This window comes from Lacerta agilis, chromosome 5 (genome assembly GCF_009819535.1).
Source record: "Lacerta agilis isolate rLacAgi1 chromosome 5, rLacAgi1.pri, whole genome shotgun sequence".
In the NCBI taxonomy this organism is placed as follows: domain Eukaryota; kingdom Metazoa; phylum Chordata; class Lepidosauria; order Squamata; family Lacertidae; genus Lacerta; species Lacerta agilis.
The window spans coordinates 76,333,369-76,358,659 of NC_046316.1; the positions used below are offsets into that span (position 1 = coordinate 76,333,369).

The window sequence follows — 25,291 nt, forward strand, 5'->3', positions numbered from 1 at the left end:
TAAAGAAAAGTCGGTGTGAAAATAGCTGCATGTTTTGTTTGGTTATTTACTCATCCAATCAAATAGTGTGCTAGGCAGTTCCAGAAGATAGGTGCTTCTCTGTGAACATCCTATCCAACAGAAGGTGCTGTCAGTTTTTGAGATTTGTGTCACCTTTAGTGGGGAGAGATAATCATATTTTTATTAGTTTTAAGGAATTCTCCCTGACAGACTCAGAGCAAGTCAAGGGAGCACAAGACTTCTGAATGCAATTTACCCTTAATTTCGGCTGGAAGTGGATGGGGAGAGGGGTTTAAATGGGATGTCCTTTGCTTCAGTGGTGGATCTGAAATAACAGATTTTCTTCAAACCAGCTTCAGCCCTATTTCTAATCTGAAAAGGCCTACCAAGAACATGCAACAGCCAGAACCTCAAGGTGGTTTTAATTCTCCGGATAGTAGCCTATATCATAAGACATACCGTATTTGTTAATATATACAAATGATTGACAATTTTCTCCTTCTATACTCTAGCTTGGGTAACTCTAGAGATGGCTTATTTAACCGCTCTCTTTGGCTAGATATTGTTGGGGTCTAAATATAATAAAACAAAGTTTTAGCAATAACACAGCGTGTATGTTGGCTGGTCAGTTTTGATTCATATACTTGTGCTAAATATATCATATGTGGTAATGCAGATCTGAAGATAGCGAGGCAGTCTTTTGTGGAAGAAATAGGTGGAATGGATAAGGTTCAGATGGAGATTTTTTATTTAAAAAATCATTTCCTGTTTTACAGCTTAAGTACAAATTATCAATGAGTGCAGAATGGCAGTATCTTCAATTACAACATTTGTTGGTGTCTATTCATGGGCCATCTACCACCATCTCCTGAACTGTTGGATCCTTACAGAAAACTAAAACCTAAAACTGCTGTTTATAAATTCTTGATGGATTTCGGTAAAGTAAAAAAGTTTAGGGATGTAGAGAAGCATCGGGGGAGGCAAGTAGAAGCCACGCTATTTACTGTAGTGTCCGAGGTGCCACACTAGACTCGTTTGCATTTGTGCTTTTATTTTGCATTTCCCCGAGACCTCCGAACGAAGGACGGGAAAACAAAATTAATAAATACTAAATCATAATGTAATAATTGACTTTGCACGGCTACCATTCCACCCCCACCCCCCTGAACACCTGCTCCCAATTTCTTATTTCCAGGGTGGGGTGCTGTCACCAGGGCCGAATTTAGGTTTGATGAGGCCCTGCTAAGCTACTGAAGGCAATGAGGCCCTTTATATGTCCAGCTGTCCTTCGTCAACAACAAATTGTCGCCGTTTTTTGTGTTGAGTATATGCTATGTGGTAATTTATGGACCTAATAGGTATTTAAAACCATTTGCACATAACAAATAGGAGCATACACAACACAAAACACTGTTGCTGTATGTAGGTTTTATTTTACTTGTTTTTTTATCTTATATTTTGGAAATGTACATCCACTTGTTTTATTCCTTTCAATTTTTTGGGGCCCCCAAGAGAGTGGGGCCCTAAGCTACAGCTTGTTTAGCTAATACCTAAATCCGGCACTGGGTGCCACCAGCGAAATCCGAAACCTTCCCTTGCCTTGCCAGTTCTGCACTGCCAGTTGTTCTGCTCTGGCAAAGCTTCCCCATCAGGCTCTCCCCCTGACGCGTGTCATGTGACCCGCGCCCTCACGTGACCGCCTCTCTCCTCGCCCCGTCGAGATGGCGGCGCCTGTGGAAGAGGAGCAAGCGCTGCTGGACGGGGACTCGTTGCCGGAGCACGATGGCTGCCCTGCGCGGAAGCCGATGTCGGCCCTGTGCGACCCGCAGCGGGTGGCTCATCGGATGCTGGTCCTGGCGCTCATGTGCTTCCTGGGCTTCGGTGAGCATAAAGCGAGGCTGCTGCTGCTGCACCCTTTCTCGCCCGGGACTGGTCTGCAGTTAAGGGGGCTCTGGGGGGAGGCGTGCATTGGGGAGGGTGGTGGGAAAACCTGCCTTGGGGAAAAACAAAACAAAACCCCGACAGCTGCTTGATCGTGTGGCCGGAAGAACGGCGCGAAGCACATCTTTTTCAGGAACCATTGACCTGTGGGGAGTGATCTTGGGAACGTGCCAGGAAATGCTAATTTTCTTTACGGTGTGTTTCAGGGTGAAACTGCCCTTAGAACCGGGGTTGGTGGTGTGCATTTTAGATTGCAGGACAACAACAGCAACTTGCATCCCTGGCGTTCTTATTTGCTGATTGCTGTGCAAGCAGCAGAATGGGGAAGCATCCGTATGACATGGGGAGGGAGAACCCTAAGCAAACAGGGAAGTCAAGCTCCCTGTGGTTGATGACTCACTGAAGTGAAGTTTCGCTTTTTTAAAAAATTCTCCTCCCTTTCTTTCCTACCTAAGGATTTGTAGGAGAGAGGGTATAGAAAACTGCTTTGTGCTGAGGCAGGCGTTTGATTGGTCTCATTCAGTACTGGTTATGCCAGCCTTCCCCCAACTTGGCATTCAAATGTTTAGGATTACAGCTCTTATCAGTGCCATCCAGCCTGGTCCTGCTGCTGGAATCCAGCTAATAGTCATGCCTGAGTGAGGCTAATCTGAGTTAGAGTTCAGAAGGTCTGGAAGTTGCTAGGCTAGGGAAAGCTGGCCTACCCTTCTGACCAACTTCCCTCCAGGGTTGCAAACAGGGATTCCCCCTCGCCCTGCCTAGAAATTTCAGGGATTGAATCTGGGCCCTTACACATATGCTTCCCATGCTGGGAAGGCTGCTGGATCTTGAGAAGGGAAGCTGAAGGTGGAGATGTAGGTGCTCCTTCTGTTGTTTCTCAGTGGTCAGAAAGTGGAGGGCATCTTTTCTCCTGCCTCTTCCCATTGTGGTGGTTTGGTATGATTATTGCTATTATACAGCTTTTCCAGGTTACTTTAAAAAGAAAAAAAAAATGTTCATGTTTATTTTTGTTGTCTTACTTTTCATGTATAGGCAGCTATTTTTGCTATGACAACCCCGCAGCGTTGCAAACTCAGGTCCAAAAGGTGAGTGGTGTACAGAACATCTGCAGTATGGTGGATTTTCCCCTTTTTCCTCCAGAGAAGTTACTTTTTTAGTAATACATTAGACAACTATCAGTAAGTGGGGGGGAGGGGGAGAATGCACTGACCTTGATAATAATAAAAAAGGACCTATAATTAAACTGATTGCTGTTTCACTCCCTGGTAACAAGAAACACCAGGCTAAATACAATGTGATTTATGTGCTAGGTTTGTTTTTGTTTGGCCATGAGTGCTAGAGGTTGATGTTCCCCACATTTTGCACCTCCCACCAGCCCTGATGGGTCTTTCCTGACTGACTGTGAAGGGTGACCCAGGAGCTCTGCTCATCTTTTTAGAGGGACGTGGTAGAGTACAGGCAACCAGCCCCCAATGTAGACTTGCGTGGTGCTGTAATGAAAAAAAAGCATTTCACTGGATAGATCTTTCTGTATGAATGTGTCATAACACAAAAGTGGTGTCAAAAGATAGTAATTCTTCGGTGTGCTCTTCCTTTTAGGATATGAAGGTGAACACAGCTGAATTCATGGCACTGTATGCCTGGTATTCTTGGCCCAATGTGGTTCTCTGTTTCTTTGGAGGCTTTCTGATAGACAGAGTCTTTGGAATAAGGTAACTTGAAAGTAACAACTTGATCCATGTTTTGCTTATGCCCAAATAATGTGATGTTTTGCTAATATTGGTTCAATTTTTCAAAACACAAGCGAGGAGAGTGCTTTGGCACTTGGCTCCTCCCTTCAGGCTTCCCATAGGCATGTAGTTTGCCCTTGTGAGAACAGGATGCTGGACTGGGTGGGCTGTTGGCCTGATCCAGCAGGCTTCTCTTACATTGGAGTTTTGCAGGCTAGTCTTCAGAGATGAAGGAGAGTTTTATTTCAGTCCTAGTCAACATTAACAGCGAGGTTTTGTATAGGGACAGTTCTGTGTAATAAGTTAACCATGTGAAACTCCTTGCCAGTAGAAGTTCAGGAGGAGTCATCTCTGCTTTCAGGTGTCTTTTAAAAACTGTTGATCAGACAGGCCTTTAGAACTTTTTTTTTTTTACCAATCAGTTTTCATTGATGTGCTATTCATATTTTTACAATAACCATTGTAGCATTGCATTTTTTTTACCCTAACCCTTGTTATGTTTTCTAGTTGCAAATATTAAAATAAGTATTTTTTTAAAGTCTTCATTTTCTTGCAGGTGGGGCACAATAATATTCAGCACCTTTGTCTGTATTGGACAGGTAAGTGAAACAGATAATATTCATGTACTTTTCAATAGCTAAATACAGAAAAATAAATGCTTATGTCTCAAATACGGAAAAATAAATGCTTTAATCTGCTTTTTCAGTGTAAGACTCCCTAACATTGCAATCATATACAGTGGTACCTCGGGTTACAAACACTTTGGGTTACAGACTCCGCTAACCCGGAAGTAGTACCTTGGGTTAAAAACTTTACCTCAGGATGAGAACAGAAATCATGCGGTGGCAGCGGGAGGCCCCATTAGCTAAAGTGGTACCTCAGGTTAAGAATGGTTTCAGGCTAAAAACGGACCTCTGGAACGAATTAAGTTCGTAACCAGAGGTACCACTGTACATGTCTACCTAACTGAGTTCATTGGGGCTTACTCCTAGGAAAGTGTGTAGGATTGCGGTTTGAAATACTTGCTTATGGCATGGCTCCCAACACTTCATTGAAATGTGACGTGTATTCCTTTTTTTACAGGTGATTTTTGCTGTGGGAGCAATATGTAATGCTTTTTGGCTGATGGAAGCCGGCAGATTTGTATTTGGGTGAGTTCACACCTCAGTTGTGTCTCAACATATGCTATACACCCTCTCTCCCTCTTAAAAAGCAGGCAGCCCATACAGAACTATATGTTGAAAAATGCTCTGTACTCTTGCATCTGAAGAGCTGCATTATCTGCCTTTTGGTTTTATAGTTCTTGGATTAAAGTGAACGTGAACTTTCTTGCTTCGTTTAGGATTGGTGGAGAGTCCTTGGCAGTGGCGCAAAATACCTATGCTGTCAGTTGGTTTAAAGGAAAAGAATTAAACCTTGTGTTTGGGCTGCAACTCAGCATGGCTAGAATTGTAAGTCTAAAAACATTCTTTGGTTCTAATTTTAATCATTACTATCCCCACATTTGTCGTCCATCAGTGTCAGCCTGAGTGTAGAACAACCTTTGCTTGTAAAGTGGAAATTCCCCATCCCCTCTCTGTGTCTGACACTCCCCCCCCCCCAAATCTGCCACCAGAATATTGGGAGACCCTTCAGAACAGGTGGGTGGGTTTCATTGATGGAGAAGGAGGAGAAGGGGAAGCCACTTGTATAACATTGACTGTCACCCATGGTGGTGGATTTTCCTGTATATTTCTCTCTATGCACATTAGGGTGGGGAGAACAGTTCTTAACTAGGGACATAGGGATGTATCTCCATTGTTCTGCTTGGAGAAAACCCATTGAGATTAATGAACATGACTAACTTAGATCCTTAAATTAATTTTTATAAATCAGATACAGTGATACCTTGGTTTACGAACTTAATCCGTTCCAGAAGTCTGTTCTTAAACCAAGGTGTGCTTTCCCATAGCTGCGAGGGACTCAATTTACAAATGGAACACACTCAACAGGTAGCGAAACGTGTTCTTATTCCAAGGCAAAGTTCACAAACCAAAACACCTGCTTCCGGGTTTGCAGCGTTCTTAATCCAAGTTGTTCATAAACTAAGCTGTTCTTAAATCAAGGTACCACTGGATTCAAATATAAATCTTACTTTAAGGAGGTTATTGGTAAAATTTGTTGGAAGTATATGTTACAGTTGCAGATCGTCTCTTCCAGGGGAGCACTGTCAATATGAATATTATGGGATGGGTATACTCCAAAGCTCAAGATCTGATCGGTTCTACGGGTCACACCACTCTTGGTATAGCTCTCTTGATAGGTTAGTAAATACTTTCAACATTAACTTTGTGCGAACACTTTGGTTTCCTCTTTGATGAATTGGAAGATTGCGGGTTGTTAGACTCAGATTAGACCGATTAAAATTAGTGGACTTACATTAGTGACCACTAACTTAACGTCCAATGATTTCAGAAGGCCTTCTCTGTGTGTGGTTTAATCGGATAAAACACTAAGGCTTGAAATTCAGTTCCAAATCTGACAAACTCTGTAAACCCACTTTTTATTGTAAACTACAAAGTTAAAAGCTTCAGTTTGAGGCTAGATGATGAGAGCAATGGAGGACTTTCTGATCTTGACATCAGAAAGGTTGCTACCATGGAATCATTTTAACTCTAGATCTGAGAGAGAGAGAGAGAATCACTTATTTGCATATTGCATATTTGCTGCTGTCTGGCACCATATACCAGGGGAGTGGGTGGCGCTGTGGTCTAAACCACTGAGCCTCTTGGGCTTCCTGATCAGAAGGTTGGTGGTTCAAATCCCCGCGACAGGGTGAGCTTCTGTTGCTCTGTCCCAGCTTCTGCCAACCTAGCAATTCAAAAGCACACCAGTGCAAGTAGATAAATAGGTACTGCTGCGGCAGGAAGGTAAACGGCATTTCCGTGCGCTCTGACTTCTGTCGCAGTGTTCCATTGCGCCAGAAGCGGTTTAGTCATGCTGGCCACATGACCCGGAAAGCTGTCTGTGGACAAACGCCAGCTCCCTTGGCCTGAAAGTGAGATGAGCGCCTTTGACTGGACTTAACCATCCAGGGGTCCTTTACCTTTCTTTTTTTAAAAACCCTTTTTTACAAACTGACACAATGAAAGCAAGGCCGCATTAGAACTGCAGCATATACGTAGCCTGTGGTGAACTTTTTCAGGGTTATCAGGATCAAACGAGCCAGTAGTTTACACATGACCTGCAGCAAGTGGTGATGCAGCTGTGTCAATGGTTGAATACCAAACGGAGCATCTTTACCAAACAATGAATTATTTGTGGTTAATGTACTGATCTGGGGTTCACTCAGCACTGAACTGCACAAACATTTTAGTAAAATCTGGAACCCTTGCCTTTTAATTTGGCAGAAGACTTGCTTTTATTCATTTATAGAGCCAGTGTGGTGTAGTGGTTAAGAGCGGTAGACTCATAATCTGGGGAACCGGGTTCGTGCCTCCGCTCCTCCACATGCAGCTGATGGGTGACCTTGGGCTAGTCACACTTCTTTGAAGTATCTCAGCCTCACTCACCTCACAGAGTGTTTGTTGTGGGGGAGGAAGGGAAAGGAGAATGTTAGCCGCTTTCAGACTCCTTCGGGTAGTGAAAAGCGGGATATCAAATCCAAACTCCTCTTCTTCTTCTTCTTATATGTATTTACAGGATATTCATAAATATAATACTTAGTAAACTTTTGTAAATATTTGTATTTATTAGTATTTAACCATTAGACACCTTAGATTAAAATATTAAGCTGTTTTACGGCAATTAAAATAGGAATTAATTAGAAACACACTGGATAATTGGGAAGACCGCATTATGAATAGCACTGTGTGATGACATAACTCAGATTCTTTGGACTAGAATGGTTCTGTGTTAACTGTCTTTGTGCTTCATTGTAAGTGCCATGCCATGCCAAGCTACGTTGATGAAGCTCATGTTCTCTAGCTCTGCTAATGAAGGGACTGAGTCAGGCATGCATGAATATCGCTCAAATGCATAGCTTTTTCTTGCGAGGAATCCTATTCGGAATAAGGGAATTTCCCTTAAAAAAAGGGGGAAAGTTGACAGCTATGCTCAAATGATGTCACAATCACAGCTAAATTTGTGAACTGTCTATATTTCTCTAAAGTACCTTGAAATCTTTCTTGGATGAACGGCAGTATACCAATGTAGCAGTTAGTGATAAAAGGAATGGTATTTAATGCTGGCTACTTCACCGATGTAAGTCATTGATTAATTATACAGTGACCGGGTAATGACATGAATGGACTTTACAGTTCCGTAAATGGCGAGTAGCTTCTGCTGGTAACACTGAATTTCTCTGCATTGCAGGTGGCGTGTCATGTATCTTTTCACTACTCTGTGCTCTCATTCTTGGCTATCTGGATAAAAGAGCAGAGAAGATTCTTTGCAAAGAGCAGGGAAAAACTGGTAAGTGGGTGTCAGGCTTCAATAAGTGGGTGTCAGGCTGCAGTCCATAGTTTCTGAAAATGTATGTATGTACTGGAGGAAGCAGAGACAGTCTTTTTGAACGTTTCCCTCACTTGCCAGAATGCATGTGTAGGTTTCCCATAATGTGGTAGGAAAACTCAAAACTCATTTCGAAGTGACCTAACTTCGCTTCTCTCACGATTCTAGAGCTTTTTGCTGCTGAGAAACTGCAGCTTCTGCTTCCCACCAGTAAAATAACAGCTAGAATTAGTCAATGACGGGACATGGGGTTTGCTGATTTTAGTTGGCCTTAATATAGAAATGATTGAGTTAAAATAGCGGAACTGGTGTTTCTCTTTTCTCAAGGTGAAGTGATAAAATTAACCGATGTGAAAGACTTCTCGCTGTCCTTGTGGCTCATATTTATTATCTGCGTTTGCTACTATGTGGCCGTCTTCCCTTTCATTGGACTTGGAAAGTAAGTGCGTGCTTTGACAAGATACTAGACTTGCCGCTTTGTAACTTGTTGCAAATGTTATTATTATTATTTTTTTTAAAACTGTTTATGTTTTCTATTGTTTTGATTTAGAACTTCCAACCTCTTGAAAATCTTTCTCAGCACCTTTTCATCCACCCCACTTTTTTCTGGCTCTGACATGGCACCGAAATGTGCAAGCACGCGCATTCTAAGTGTGCGCCCTGTTTTTATGGCCTAGAAGTTCGCCTAACATAAATGAACGTTGTCGTTACGTTTCTAAGTTCCAAATTTTGTGCCTGTACAGTGTTGACTACTGAGTTGGAACATGCAAGAAGATCTGGGTGTGTGCCATTTCTATGACATATTCCATTTTTGGCTCAAAATCTTCTGAGGCAAGGCTTGAGGAAGAGTCAGTGTGTCAGTTTGCAAAGTCTTTTTCAGGGAACTGCCTCCTGGCCCGCTGAGGGGAACGGAGGGTCCGTTAGCATACAGAGAACCCCGACACCAATTGAGCGGCAGCACCCCTTCCAGCGCGAAAAGCAGCCACACCTCCAGTGGGGAGGAAGGGGAAGGGGCCAGCCGGGAAAGGAGAGGGCTTGGGGATGCTGCAAAGAGCCCCAGCACCTCATCTCGCTCGGCTGGTCAGGAGGGAAACACGCCGTTTCCGGCTCCCCAGTTGTGCAGAGGGGTGAAACTCAAGGAGGGTAGGAGGAGATTTGGGGTGCCGAAACACTTATGCTGGGGAAGGAGCCACTCCCGGATTCTGCCAGCGACTGAGACAGACATGCTTTTTGTAGCTCTGCACTGTAAATAGTTTAAAGCCCTAAATGGCCTTGGCCCAGTATACCTGAAGGAGCTCCCAAGTAACCCATAACAGTTGGAGAGGCGACAGACTCAGCTTTTAATAGTCAATTTTAAAATTGTGTAATATTCAATATTATTATAAGATATAGAAATTTAACTTATGAATTGAATTGTATTATTTTTCTGCTGGTCTTTGACCGTATTAAAGTTTTACTTACCTGAAGGAGCGTCTCCACCCCCATTGTTCAGCCCAGACATGGAGGTCCAGCTCCGAGGGCCTTCTGGTGGTTCTCTCACTGCGAGAAGTGAGGTTACAGGGGACCAGGCAGAGGACCTTCTTGGTAGCGGCGTCCACCCTGTGGAACACCCTCCCTTCAGTTGTCAAGGAAATAAACACCTATCTGAGTAAATTTAGAAAACATCTGAAAGCAGCCCTGTTTAGGGAAGTTTTTAATATTTGATGTTTCAGTATGTTCTGATACATGCTGTGAGTGGCCCAGAGTACCCAGCCAGATGGACGGGGTATAAATAATAATAAATTATTTTTATTTTGCTCCGTCTTGCCATAATTTTCATCCCCCTCCACCCACCTTTCATTTCCATTAAAAGCCAAGTGACACAACCAGGGCTTATTTTGGGTCAGTGTGTTTCTTCCTAGCATCAATCTATGAGTAACGTCATGTCCAGTCTACTTCATGCTGCTCACACAGCTTCCTTTTCTGAGGTGTGTCAGCAGATATTTATTGTATACAATTTCATATTCCTCATTACTTAATAATCAGCAGTCCTCTTTCAACAGAGCTTTTCTTACTGTGGCCTAGGTTCGAACCAACTATTAGAATTGCAGGCTGTTTTTTTCATAGTTATTGTAAGCAGGTGTAAGAGCGTAAAACTTTTTATATGGATTTTTACAGGGTTTTCTTCATTGAGAAATTCAAGTTTTCTCCTCAAGAAGCAAGTGCAATCAACAGGTAAGTGTTGTCCATTTAAGTAAAAAAAAAAAAAAATCCAAATAATTGCATTGCATGCCTTTTTTCCCAGCTCAAGAACCTTGACTTTGAGCAGTGCACCTAAAACACACACTTAGTAGGATAAAAGATCAATAAAAGAAACTGAAAATTTGCTCTGAGGCATATGTATGCAGTATATGGTTACATACTTGCAGCATTCCTTCTCTTTGAATCTTCAGATTTCTTACTTTAAAAGGTAAATCTCTAGCTGTTGCGATTACAGAAAAGTGTGCCGAAAACAATATAGTCCCTTCACGTAGATCGCTTCCTTAACCACCTGAAAATGGTGTGATCTTCTACGATAATATATACTATAACAAAAATGTATAGAAAAGATGCAATTTAAATTGTATTTTCTTTGTGAATTGTAATTCCACCTCCCCTTGACAGCTAGTGATAATTCAATTTTTTATAAGAGTTGACCAATCCAGTGACTGACATCACCATGAATTTGTCGACGGGCATGATTGCATATCACAATATATCAGGTCTAAAAAAATAATCCAAGAACTGAATTTTGCGGGTAGGGGAAAGAGGAAAGTCGCATCACACTGGAAAACCTAGAGCGGTTGTAGCATTTTGTATCGTGATTGCCTTGCTCTTCTGAAATAACTTTCATTTGTACAGCATTGTCTATATCATATCAGCACCCATGTCCCCTGTCTTCGGATTCCTGGTAGACAAAGTTGGAAGGAATGTCACCTGGGTTATGTGTGCTGTAGTGATTACTCTGGCGTCTCATATAATGCTGGCCTTTACCTTCTGGAACCCTTGGATTGCCATGGTAGGTATTTCCCCAAACTTTATCTAATGCAGTAAGGCGCATTTATTATAATCATCTCCCACAATAAACTAACTGCATTTCATGCATGGTACTCTAAAAATAAGTGACTGTGGAAGGGATGTAAAATCATGGATACTTGTGTGTAATCCTGATTCCTTCCTCCCAAGGATGCAACACGGACACCATTTTTAAATGGCAGTCCAGGCCGCATTAGGACATTAGTACATGCTGTATGAATTTTGGTGCTCATCAACTTGGCAGCTGTGCTAGATGCCATTTGTTGGGTGTTGCGCCCCTCGTACACTGCATTATCTCTGTCGAGAAGCTTTAAATATGCACACGCTGTTTCAACTTCAGAGCAAGCTAGTGTAAACATCCCCTTACAACTGGGCAAATTGAATAGAAACGGGACACCTAATTTGTGAGGTCCATGTAATTTGTTCCCTCTGGAGCTGTTGGTAGATCATGTTGTTCTTCTTCTTCATCATCGTCATCATTTTTTATTTGTATGCCGCCTTTCCACAGTTAAAAAGGCGGCTTACAACATGACAAGATTTTACATAATTACAAAAATCATAAACAATAAATAAACCGCATTAAAAAAAATACACAACCAAATGGAAAACAATTTCCACATAAATCAAAATCTACAACTAAGAATACAGCATTAATATCACAGTTTAAAATGACATAGGTAAAAAATAACGGCAATTTAAACAAAAAACCGAAAACAAAACAAAACGGAGCCCTCTCTGCCCAGCAGCAGCAGTCCTTTATAGAGCCCATCAGGCCCTGCCCTAGGCCAGGTGTTGAGTGGCAGGACTGGAGCTCTCGGGCGCTCGGCAGGGGAGTCCTCCAGGGTGGTAGCAGCAGCGGCAGTTCTTATAGGCCTGTTCTTAATGTGTGTGCGGTTTTTTTTAAATGCTGTTTTCCGCAGTGTTTCCTGGGAGTAGCTTATTCCCTGCTGGCCTGTGCCTTGTGGCCTATGGTAGCTTTCGTTGTCCCTGAACACCAGCTTGGAACTGCTTATGGCTTGTGAGTAATATATATTTGAGTCTCGATGCTTTGGAGTAAGGATTTGTCTTTTAAACTTTGGGATTAATAGCATGATACCGACTTGTTCTCATAAAGCACATCCTTTCACTGCAGTTCATTCAGGAATTTCCATTAAGACTGTGGTTCTCAAAGGAGGTGCGATGCCACACTGGTGTGGCAGGAGAGGACGGCAAGTGTGGTGGGAAGATTCAAGGGCAATCCGTATTATATTTTGGGAATACTGTATTTTTCGCTCCATAAGATGCACTTTTTTCCTCCTAAAAAATAAGGGGAAATATCTGTGCGTCTTATGGAGCGAATGGTGGTCCCTGGAGCTGAATTGCCCAGGGGCCAAAAGAGGATCATGCCTTTTATTTTACAAAGAGAAAGGGGGGTGTTGAAAGGACCCCGCTCAGCAGCTGATCAGCAAGAGATCGGGAGAGAGATAAGAGTCCCCGGCTCCCTTTCAGCCCCGCCCCCTTGCCCAGGCCTCCATTGTTGAATGTGCTGCAGAGGGAGGTTGTTTGTTTCCTCAGCGACATGTGACTGGCTGATTAGATTATCTGTCTGGAAACTGTAGAAAAGGTTCCCTTTCCTTTAGAAGCTACAGAAATGTGAGTTGAACCCCATAAAAACGGGGCTTTTCCTCTTTGCTTTTCCCGCTTTGCAAAAGGAGCTTTGCTTTTCCCCCTCTGCAAAAAAAGCTGCAAAACTTTTAGCTGATCCTCAAAAAACCAGGGCTTTTCCCTTTGCGAAAAAAGCTGCAAAACTTTTAGCTAATCCTCAAAAAAAGGGCTTTTAGAGGAGGAAAACCAGAATTTTTTCCCCCTTGTTTCCTCCTCTAAAAACGAGGTGCGCCCTATATATGGTAATTTATGTTCTTATGTAGCTGTGGTGTTTCATACTTTATAATATGTCCCATGATCATATTGGAAAGTAGTTGTGTTCTATGTTATGAATCAAAGCACTGCCAGGAATTGTTTTTCCAATGTATTTTTTATCATTTAAAAAATTGCTGTGGCACGAGCAAGTTTTTGTACTGAAAGTGTGGCCCAGAGAAACCACTGCTTTAAGATGTCTTTCGCCGCACCTGGTTCACCCGTTCAAAAACATTGAAACTTATTTTCTTGGATTCAGTCTCTTGGGAACTGAAGACTTGATTTTTGAAACTGGGGCTGCTAAATGGATTTTCTCGGCCTGATGCAAAATCAGTGTTCAGGGCCCTGCCCTGTTTTACAGGCCTGACCCCAGGTATATTGCTTTCAGCTTGGAGGAATGGAAACCTAGCCGTCTGAGATAGCACGTGTGTGTACCAGATAGCAGGTGCCCATGCATGTCAGATCTTGAACAAGTTTTAAACCTGCCTCTCATGTAATATACTTGAGGGTATATTACTCCCAGCCTATCTAGGTAAGGTTGTGGGGCTGTTATGAGTGCGTCTGCCTGGAAATGGTGTTGCTTTGGAAGGCAAATCAACCCTCCATTTTTTTATTTTATTTTACCAGCTATATCTCATTGTTTAATAGATGCATATGGCTTTTTATTTGCTCATCTGTCAGCTCGTTTGGATTTTATGAGCAAGTGGGGGCAATATATTTAAATTGGTTTCTTTTTATTAGTTGAAAAACTGAGCTTTGTAAGCTAATCGTCTTAATGCTTTTCAGCATGCAGTCAATCCAGAACTTGGGCCTGGCCATCATTGCCATCGCAGCTGGCATGATCCTGGATTCCCGGGGCTACCTCTTCCTAGAAATCTTCTTCAGTGCTTGTTTGTGCTGTAAGTATGATGACATCTTGTTGGAACAGCTAATAATTCGCATGAAGCTATTGCTCAAAAATAACAATGCTGAACCATGTGGTGGGTTCTGTGCTAGGCCCACGATGTTCCTCTCTCTTCCTAGACATGCATAAAGGCCAATGTACCCTAGTTCACAGGGATTCTTGACCCTGAGTGATTTCACATAGTGATTCAACCTGTGTGTGTGTCATGCCCTGGCTGGACTCGAGAGGGGTGGTGGGAGGCAGCAGCTGGGGAATCTCCAAGGGAAGAAGGCTCAGAACCAGGGGGTGGGTGGTCAGAGGGAGAAGAGGGAGCAGTTTGGGAGGAGAAGGTGTCAGAAGCTGAAGAGCTAACAGGGTTAATGAGCAGGAAGAGCCTGTGGCAGAACAAAGTCCAGAAGCAGAAGCAGGAGAGGAAGGAAGAGGCAGAGATCAGACAGGCTACTGAAGAATCCAGGGAGTCTCTCCCTCCTGCTGTGATTAGCTCCCCTTTGCCCTGTTTTCCCAGAACCTGCAGAGGTATGAAGAGGGCAGAGCAAAGACAGACAAGGCGAAGAAGTCTCGGGTTGCTTGGACAGAATGTGGGGTGGAGGGGACTTAGGCAGCAGGAACCTTCAGTCCTTGCAGCTGCCTCATTGGGGCAAGGCCTACTGAGAACAGTTGCTGTGCTCGCTAGGTCTGAGCTGTTTTGTGTCTTTGACTAGAGAGCTAACTTCACTGACACCTTGTGAGTTATTCCTGACCCGCTCCTGACTCCCACTTTAACAGTGCGGGCTTAACTGGGGAGCTGCTGTAGGTAAAAGCAGGTGAAGGGGAAATGCCTAGTTTTGTGAGTGAAAACCCTGTCTTCGGAGTTGTTACTTATTAGTGACTGGGACCAGTGTAAATGCATAAGAGTCTAGTTGGGGTGGCATCCTGATCTGAGCCACAGCTTCTCTGGGCTTTGTTTTGTATTCATTTGCCTTGTTTGCATTTAAATATTTGTATACTGCCCGGACACTGCTTCTGACTTTAGTATTCTGGCTATGTCAGGGAAATTCCGGTTGTATGGCAATCCTACTGTATAGGCAGTTCTCATCAAATTTAAAAGGAGAAAACACAAGTCAACATTACAGTATCAAACAATTTAATCTTAAAATAAAGGCAGCAATAAGAAGATAAAATAGAGCAACTGGTAACATTGCAAGTTTAAAAACCTGAGCCCAACCTCAAATCAATCAGTTAAGAGCTGATCCGAGCAGGTAGGTCTTTAGAAATAACCGACGAGGGAGCTATACACACTTCCCACATAATGTTACTTTTTTGTTTATTTATTTATGTCTTACCGTTCCTCTCGAAAGATCCCAGGGCAGCAGACACAGCAGTGTTAAAACATGAAAAAACAACTAAAAACAATACAAAAACTATTCCAAAAAGCAGTTAAAAACATTTTCAACCAGTGATCTTGGGCTTGTCAGGAGACTTTAAGCCACCAAATGCTCAAGTAAACAGGAATGTGTTTAAGTTTCTCCTTAAATTCAATAATGAGGGCGACAGATGCTCCTCACGCAGGTGGGAGTTCCACAAACAGTGAACTGCCACTGAAAAGTTATGGTTCGTGGGCTGTTGGGCAGTCCCTAGTGGTGGCACTACCAACAAAGTCTCGCCTACTATAATTGTAGAGTCTGGGATGATAGATGTTAGGGAAGGCACTCTTTTAAGTTTATGGGCTTTATGTGCCAACACATATATATTGCAGCGAGAGCAGTGCTTTCAAGACCTGCTTCTGTGCCCCACTTGCCAGCCTAGCAGCCACATTCTGCGCTAGCTGCAGCCTCTAGATTGCATAACATTGTGGGGCCACCACCACTAAAAAGGCCTTGTCTCTTGTACCTGCTGGCCTGATATACGGCTGGTGGACCATGAGCAGGGCTTCTCTAGCTCATAAGGGTTCAAGCAGTCCTTCATATAACCTGTTTATTTGTCTTGAGCCTATTTTATTTGCTCCATCTGCTTTGTTCTCTTTGTTGATTTACTGCACTGAAAACTCACTACTGGGACTTGGGTACATAGGAAGTGGTCTTCAGTTGCATCACACCATTGATCCTCCTAGCTCAGTATTGTCTACACTGACTGGTAGCAGCTCTCCAGGATTTCAGAATGGGGTCTTTCCCAGTCCTAGCTGGGGATTGAACCCAGGGGCTTGTGCATGCAAAGCAGACACTCTGCCACTGAGCCACAGCCCTACCTCCTTGTCTCCCTGATGATGGGAGCTGGCTCTGATAGCAGGGTTGTAAATGCATATACCCACATGAAGATTCTTCATGTGGTTGCAGACATTAGGAATCAAAGTACGTTTGTGGTGTTTCTGCTGCTCACGTGGGAAGCCTGTTTGTGTGCAAGGGAAATCTCAGATTTGTATGCTCTTCATTTTTATTTTTTTACATTGTTTGCATAAGATTGTCTTGCCTGGTTTGTAGACTTGAGCTTTATATAACTTTTTGCTTTTTAGTGGCCCTCATTGCTGTTGTCATGCTGTACTTTGTGAATCTCCTCAGAGGTAAGGCTCTTCATTATATTAGTCTTGTGACTCGTATGTTTTTCTCTTTTTTTGGAACTTTTTTGTTTTGTTTTTACCAATACAAATTTACGATCAAACAATTTATATAATCATCTCTTGAGATTCTCTGAATCTCTTGAATTCCCCCGTCCCCTACATGGTTCCTTATTACAACGTTTATAACTACATTCTCCAGATTTCATTATTTCAAATCATCTATAGTTTTCATTACATTACAGGTGAGTGTTAGAGTCCAGCTAAAGTTATAATCTATTTACAGTGGTCTCCTAAGTAAATTATTAATTTTCCCATTCTTTTTCAAAATCCTTGTCTTCTTGATTCCTAAGTCTCCCGGTTAGTTTTGGCATTTCGGCGTAGTCCAGCAGCTTGGCTTGTCATTTTTCCTTAGTCGGGATTATTTCTTCCTTCCATCTTTGGGCTAATAGCATCTGTGCAGAATTCCTTCTGTCCAGAGCTGCCTCTGTCTTCTTACTTCCTATAACCTTCTTGATTTTTCATCTAGCACATGATACTTACACCAAGTCAACTGTGGTAAATACTTTAATGGCCCGCGTGGCGTTGTACCCATAATATGCATGGAATGTGATTCTTTGTAAAAACATCCATGCACTCTGTTAAAAGACATGCATATATCTTTTCTGTCATAGGAGGTGACCTTAACTGGTCTGCAAAGAAAAGGGAAAAACTACAGAAACTAGCTGTGGCTGAGTAAGTATGTCACTGTGTTTCTAGCCTAGAGTATGCGTTGAAGTATTACAAAACAATCAAGACTACAGGTGCAGATTGGTTTGGAAACACAAAACAGTGTAGCGCCAAATATCTAGGAACGGATATGGTAAACTTAACTCGAGTGAATGAGGTGGAAGTATTCATCAGCAGTGGGACAACTCTCATTCATGTCTTGTTGGAGATAGCTTAAAGCAGGCCACTAAAAAAATCAGTGTCGTGTTTCATTTTTATATTGCCCAATGTGTTGCCAACAAATTTAACTTTTGTGTTTGAAAGGCGCATAGGGTAAAATAGTAATTGTTACAACATGTTAAAAGTTGCCTGGTGTGTGATGTTTAAATACAGTCTTGAAGCAAGCTTAAAAATGGGATTTTTTTTTTTAAAAAAGCACTTGTTTAGCATCTTCACAGTGCTGAAAACAAAACAAAACACATTTTTGTCTCTTGAAACATTAGCAAGTGCTCACTGGGCTTTGGGAAGGTGGGTGGAGGGCTCTGGGATGGTGCCAGAGCCCTTGCGCCACCTTCCCAAAGTTGGGTAAGCAGCCCTCCACCTTGCCTGGGTGCCAGTTCTGGGGGCCACTCCTGGCTTTACACATTTTTGCGTATATGCCTAGACCCCCCCCCCCAGAACACAACCCGTGTTACCTGTATGTTGCTGTGATTGGACTACTACTTGCTACAGAGCAAAATTCCCTGTGTACACCATGTGGAGATAGCTTTGTAGGTAAGATGTAAGCTGGAAACTCTCTCTCTCTCAAACGACAAATGCAGGGGGGTGCCCTTCCTACCTGGCTAGAAAAACTGAGCTTTCATTAGCCAAATTTCCAAAGTAGTTTTGGAAAATATTTCCATCACATACATTAACCAAAGTTATTCAGTGTTTTGATATATATTCATAGTATATGCAGTCAGGTTGATATTATTCTAAACAATAAATTACAAGGGAAGCATCTGTAAATCAACCATTAATATATCATTTATTGCTGAATCAAGTAAAAAGCAATTGATTTTAAATGAAATTGAATAAGGGATACGATTGAATGTTACCTTAACTTGGCAGGGATTGGCCACCAATCCAATAGGCTTTGGTTCTCTTTTCAGTCACCTGATGGGTGGTTCCCTTGTTAGTACACAATTGGGAATACACCTTAAAGTTCCTAACTGTTCACTGGTGTTATTACTTGCCCTGCACATGACATCACAGGTAGTGGGTATGTTTGGGGAGAAACTGGAACCCAAATTTGGAACCCTTGGAGGTTGGATGTTCCCCACCCCTGTTCTAGATGAGAAGTTCATTTGGGATGCTGGATTCTTGGGCCTCACTGCCATTCCAACTAAACTGTGACAACAATACATAAAACATTTGACACTCTGTAAGAGAAGACTTGTGAATGCTAAGCTCTCAGGGAAGTGTGTTGGTAACTGAATGACAGCTGGGAATTTCTGAGGAAGCCCAGGGTTCCTCAGAACAGAGTTTGAAACTAAAAGTAATTAAACTCTACATAGAGGTCACTCTAGATGTGCCAGAATTCCCGTATGAAAATCATTTCCATGTAGGAAAATAGCCTGGTGATAACCTTGAGAAGAAAGCAGATGATGCCGAAATGCCGTGATGCACATGGTTATAATTCTCTGTTTATATCCTCCATTAGTAGCTATAGGTGAAATGTGTAGGAGCACTAAATTGGAATAACTTAACTTCACATAAAGAAGGAGGAGTCCTGTGTTGGTTCAAATATATTACCCTGGAAGGTGCTTTACAAAGCAAAGATGCTGGTGAAATCAGCAGGTCATTGCAAATATTTCCTTTGAGGGAGAGGCCAGTTTGCTTTCGTGAAAATATCTAGATGCAGGTCTTGCAACATGAAGGGGCCAGTGTGATTAGTGGCAGAGTGTTGGGCTATGGAAAACCAGGGTTTAAATTGCTAGTCAGCCCCAGAGCTCACAGGATAACATTGGGCTTTCCTTTCAGACTATCATATTTCACATGGTGGTTGTGAACTTACAAGTAGGGGGAAGAGGGAAGGAGCAATTTATATGCCTCTGTGAACTTCCTGGGTGAAAGTTGGGGTATAAACATAGTAAATAAAACATTTGCCATATGCAAGAGCTGCTCCTAGTGTCCTCAGAATCTCAAAAATACTTTTGCCATTTGTCTGCTGGACAAGATTTGAAATGTGTGGGGAAGACACTGTTACACTTGGCACTTTCAAATGATGGGAACCTCGTCTTTTATTTTTGTACAAGTCTATTCAACATTGCACACAGAACCTCAAAATTCATGCCCACCATTTCCTCAGCTGTTGAATCGAAAGCTAGCTTTTCTCAAATGTTTCCCTGTTGAAGACTGTGCCTTTTTGTTTTCATATTTCTTGCGGATATTTTGGAAATAGTTAGGGGTGCTAAAAATGTGTTCTATATATTTCCAGCCCCAGCCAGCCTAATGAGTTAGCCACAGCGGATGTTTTGCAGAGAGAAGCTGCAGCCTCATTTAGCACTTTCAAAGGAGTAATAGCTAAATATGAAAAAAGTACTAAAGTCTGTAATGTGTCGCTCCACCACTGCTTTCTATACTGGAATAGCTTTACTGTTTTACATACTTTTTTAACTATATGATTCAATTGCCACCTGCCATGGGAGCTTATGGCGAAGGGCAGGCAATAAATTGTACGTATAAAGCTAAATGCAACTCTTGCACCAAGTCCCATTGAAATGAATGGTCTGCGTATGAGAGCACACAGTTCTCCCTTCATGCTTCCCATTCATTTAAGTCAAACATGTACAGGAATGTTTACAAGTGCATTGTTCCTCTAAGCCAGAGTGGACATCTCAACACGAAAACAGTTGCTTGCTTGTATCTGAAGCTTTGTCTGGGAAGAACCAGCTCCTTTGTGATGGATTCTTAGCCCATTCTCAGTTGATATCTAAAAGCTCAGTATAGCACCGTGACACCTCTGACAAGCGACGAAGAGCCTGTAAGCAAACTGTTACAATAACCTTTTGCTACGCTATTTCTTGCAGAAAAGAAATCTGAATAGGAAATACTTCCAGAAGTGGGGAGCGCATGATCAGCAGCTTGGCCAGTCGAAGAGTGTTTTATTGTATGTGTGTGGAGAAACTTTGATGCCTAGCGCTTGGACAAAGTAGTTGGAAAACTTAACTAACATGCATAGAACTTTTTCGAGACCTGGACTTGTATGAATCATCAAACTTGCTTCTTTGTCAAAGTAGTTTGACAGCAGTTGGACCCGTGTATTTTGTGTATCTACACATCGCTGAAAAGACGGTTGCTGTTGAACTAAAGTCGTCTTCCAACTTGTTGGAGCAGATCTTTCGGTTTATGGGCTGCACTTTTTAATCTTTCTATTGTGGAACGACGATGGTTTGCCTACTAATAATGGCACCTTGTTACTCCATTACTGTAACTTGTGTTCTGAAGGGATGATTGCCTTACTAAATGTGGTATTAATCTTCAGTTTCTCATTTGAAATTCTGGTTTCATAATAATAATAAAAACATGGTAATGACTTGCAAGGATCATGAAATCTTGGTGTGGTGGTAGACTGATTTGGATAAGTTCTGCAAAAGCAAATACAGTGTCATTTGAGAGAAACAAATCTTGATGGATTTTCTATCAGGCTGCTAGGCAGGCTGCCTTGGTTAGGGGCATTTGTCTCTGCTTTTGTACTGGAATTGTATTTGTTTTAAAGCATTTTTTGTTGTGAAAGGCAAAGCTTAAAACCTGACCGACTGTGTCAAAACTTGCACTTTGCACTCAATTTTTCGACCTTTATAAATAAATAAATGAAGAAGATAGTGTCTGTCTTTACTGCCTGTCAAATTTGTATGACTTACTCTACCTCCATTTATCTGGCAGCTGCACTTAACTGTAACCCTGATCTAGGTGTGACGTGCACGTTTGTGTTAATAGCAATTCCCTTTTTTTTACAGAGCAAAAAGACGGGAAAAAATAAGACGTCAGAATGAAGATGACTTAGCCAAATTGCAACCAAAGAATGACTTTAGTTTGAGGAATAGGTATCTCTCCAGATTAGGTGCTCAGGTACTGATAACCAAAATATTTCTTTTTAAAAGATTGCAATATGTATTGCTCTAGTTAAGGATATCTTACCAAACCACCTTTTGCATTAAATACTAGCCCAACAGAGCAAGTCGACAAAATGTGGTAAAGCATATTATTTGCATTCAGAAAATCTCAGTTAAATGGAGTTCTGGTAGCTAGGACCACGTAAAAACCTTTGGTGACACTTTGGATTTGGCCTGTCAAAGTAGACTGTACAGATCAACTTTGTATGCTCAGCATAATGAAGTACAATTGTACCTCGACTCCCGAACATCTTGGGAGTCTAATGTTTCTGCTCCTGAACGATTGAAAACCGGAAGTGTGTGGTCCGGTTTTCAAACGTTCTTTCTGAGGCAGAACGTCTAATGGGGCTTCTGCGGCTTCCGATTGGCTGCAGGAGCTTCCTGCAGCCAATCAGAAGCCGTGCCTTGGAAACTGAACATTTTGGAATCGAATGGACTTCCGGAACGGATTCTGTCCGACTTCCGAGCTACGGCTGTATGATCATCCACCCAAAGTAAAAGAATTATCTCAGGTTCACAGCCTTTTTTGAAAAATGGCCATGGGCCGTGGCAATGTCACATGTAGCTGATGAGCTTTTTATAGGACAGAGACAAGGTACGCTTGATCCTCTTGCCAAACTCCACTGTAGTAACAAAGGACAAAACCAAACATGAGATAAGTAAAGAGCTGTGAATAGACTCCACTGAAAAGCGTCACCTTTAAAGGGGTTTGAAAGATGCAGCTGTGGCGAATATGCATTCCCATTGTACATGCCCATCGTGGGTTTGCGCTGCACTTACCAGGGGGTGAATATGCATGTGTGAACCTGCCCTTCCTTGCTTAAAAAATAGCCGATAAGCTGGAAATACTTGCTGATGAGATGCCTTACTCTTTCTTGCTTTTGCAGTTGCCAGACACCTATGTTTGCCACTTAGCTGCACTGGCACACAGAAGTGTGTTGAAATAGCAGAATTGTGTTCCAAGATGTGGAAATGGCAGTGTGAAATTTTGTGCAACGCAGGACCCCACTCTTGTGTGGAAGAGAGCTGCAGTATACAGAACGGGAAGCGGTCAATATTAGATCTTGTGCGAACAAGCAGTTAGCTGACCTCTTGGAAGATTTTAAGATGCTACATTGAATTCTGTGCCAAAGTGGGTGGGATGGAACTATTTTTTAAAAAAAGTTTCCATGGATTTACAGCTGTTTGCAGTCACCTGCAAACACCTTTGCTTAGAACTCCTATCCGCTTACTGTTTTCCTGAGGGGCAATCTGCATTTTGAATAGAATTTCATAAAACAATATGAATTTGGGGCAAAAAAAAAAATACCTGTTCAGTATAACTACACTCTGGACTTAGATATATTTTATTCACATTCTAGGTTTCTTTTGCTCTTAAGAAGGAAGCAGTGGAGCCTTAATTCACTAGACTATTAATTTCTGTGAAATTTTTAGCTTTTTATCAGAAACCTTTTAAAGACACTACTACCTTAAAAGTGACTTCTTGAAAACGTAGGGATTTTCATATTTTGTGTTGATGAAAAGCAGAAGCATGACATTTCCTATGGAAATAGCTTAAAGTGTATTTCCTCTTCTTTATTAAGGTAATGGTAGCAATAAAATGGTAGAACTTGCTGTTGGGAGTTTGTTGCAATAAGAAAAGCCATTTGTTGTGGCCATAAATGAAATGGTTTAAAATTCCAGGAGGAAACGGGCCTCAGGGTCATCATCGGGCTTCTGTCGCTGCAGAAATGTTTTAATATGAAGCTGTTAATAGTTTAATATTGCATTACTAGCAATGCAGTTATCAGTTGGTTAACACTGGGTGTTACCGGCAGTTATATAAGCTGGTACTCAAACGACTTGGCTTCTGAACAAATCAGCTCCCGAATGACGCAAATGTTTTTCAGAAGCTGAACGCCCGACATGGCTTCCGCAGCTTCCAGTTGAGTGCAGGCAGCTCCTGCAGCCAATCGGAAGCCGCACCTTGGTTTTCAAATGGTTTCAGGAGTCGAACGGACTCCTGGAATGGATTAAGTTCAAGAACCAAGTTACCACTGTACACAAATGTACTGTGTGGAATCTCTTAGGCTACAATCCTTTACACACTTAACTGGGAGCATGTCCCATTGAATCTGGTAGAAATTCCTTTAGATTGGCATGCATACAATTGTACTGTTCATTTTCTATTATCTCAGAGTAGTTTAATGTTGCCTAAGTTATAGCAAAGGGGCTGGCAGGTGGCGCTGTGGTCTAAACCACTGAGCCTAGGGCTTGCCGATCAGAAGATTGGTGGTTCGAATCCCTGCGAGGGGTGAGTTCCCATTGCTCAGTCCCAGCTCCTGCCAACCTAGCAGTTCGAAAGCATGTCAAAGTGCAAGTAGATAAATAGGTACCCCTCCGGCGGGAAGGTAAACAGCGTTTCTGTGCGCTGCTCTGGTTTCACCAAAAGTGGCTTAGTCATCCTGGCCACATGACCCGGAGAAACTGTCTGCGACAAACGCGGCTCCCTCAGCCAGTAAAGCGAGATGAGCGCTGCAACCCCAGAGTCGTTCGCAACTGGACTTAACTTTCAGGGGTCCTTTACCTTTAAGCTATAACAAGCAGTATCTACACAGTCTTGGAAACACTGCTGAACAAGACTTGTTTTTAGAACACACTATACCCGAATGAACATTGATGACCTAAAAAAAAGTCATATACTCCCAAGTCAAAATTGGATGCATTTCTTTTACTGCTTATTTCATGAGAAATAATAATAAAATACTATAGAGGAAAATGTAAATTCTAAATGGGTGGCTTATTTGTAATTGTAATTATTCCCCCTTCTTGCTAATAAAGCCAAATAAGCACAAAACTATGCTGCTTTTCAATATTTGTTTTCACTTATTTTATAGCAAACATACCCAGGTGGATGGAAAGATAAGTGTTGCAAGCCAGCTTATTACGTTGAGCTCTTTATGTATTTAAGTATTGACAAGTTAGGGCCAATTTTATGTCTGCTGGTAGGAAATAATATGATAAAGCTGTTCTTCTATGCGGATAGAGATTGTAACTGTGCCTTTTGCCCAGATATATTTGCACTCTCAGCTGTGCACTGCAGCTTCCCTGCTTTCCTCTTCCCATGCCCCTCCCCTGCCATCAAGAGGGGATCCCACCATCTTCTGAAGCAGATTTTGGGGTTGCACTGGGGAATGCACAACTTGCTTAGTAGGATACTGTCCTACTCATGAAGTCTCTCTGGTGTAAATACCTACTTCCAGTGGCTAAAGATTAAGCTTGATACTATGTAAAATGACCTGGTTCTCATGGAATTGCATATACAGGGGAAACTCGAAAAATTAGAATATCGTGGAAAGGTTCATTTCTTTCAGTAATTCAACTTAAAAGGTGAAACTAATATATGAGATAGACTCATGACATGCAAAGCGAGATATGTCAAGCCTTTCTTTGTTATAATTGTGATGATTATGGCGTACAGCTGATGAGAACCCCTAAATTAACAATTTCAACTTTGGGGTTTTCATCAGCTGTGCGCCATAACCATCACAATTATAACAAGCGAAGGCTTGACATATCTCACTTTGCATATCATGAGTCTATCTCATATATTAAACTCCAGTAGCTAATGAAAACAATTGCTTACATAAATGGACTTTTCCACAATATTCTAATTTTTCGAGTTTCACCTGTAAGCTCTACTCCAAATGGGCCAAATGCCATCCTTTACAACCACCCTACTTGTTGATTTTCACTTTCAAACCTTCCATTAAGTTTTGACTTCAGAATTACCGGTACTTTTTGAAGCAGGGGTGACACATGTTTTCAGGGCCAAGGGCCTGATTGATCCATGGTCAAGTGGGGCTAAAATGGTTGTGTCCAATACCTTTTCTTCCAGGTC

General features: G+C 42.1%; 1 protein-coding gene across 2 annotated transcripts; it reads left to right on the forward strand.

Moving 5' to 3' along the window:
• Positions 1–1,693: 1,693 nt before the first annotated feature.
• MFSD1 (major facilitator superfamily domain containing 1) lies at positions 1,694–23,023 on the forward strand. 2 transcript variants are annotated; one of them, XM_033150546.1, is made up of 17 exons: positions 1,694–1,881; positions 2,974–3,026; positions 3,541–3,653; positions 4,228–4,270; positions 4,755–4,822; positions 5,014–5,122; positions 5,871–5,973; positions 8,025–8,123; positions 8,490–8,601; positions 10,320–10,376; positions 11,043–11,199; positions 12,137–12,234; positions 13,899–14,011; positions 16,505–16,552; positions 17,221–17,281; positions 21,256–21,367; positions 22,299–23,023. In XM_033150546.1, the coding sequence occupies exons 1-17, from the start codon at positions 1,722–1,724 to the stop codon at positions 22,356–22,358; spliced, it is 1,566 nt and encodes a 521-aa protein (XP_033006437.1). In that variant the 5' UTR covers positions 1,694–1,721; the 3' UTR covers positions 22,359–23,023. The 2 variants fall into 2 exon arrangements, with proteins under 2 accessions (XP_033006437.1, XP_033006438.1); XM_033150547.1 differs by lacking the exons at positions 21,256–21,367; positions 22,299–23,023 and adding an exon at positions 20,326–21,115.
• Positions 23,024–25,291: the final 2,268 nt, after the last annotated feature.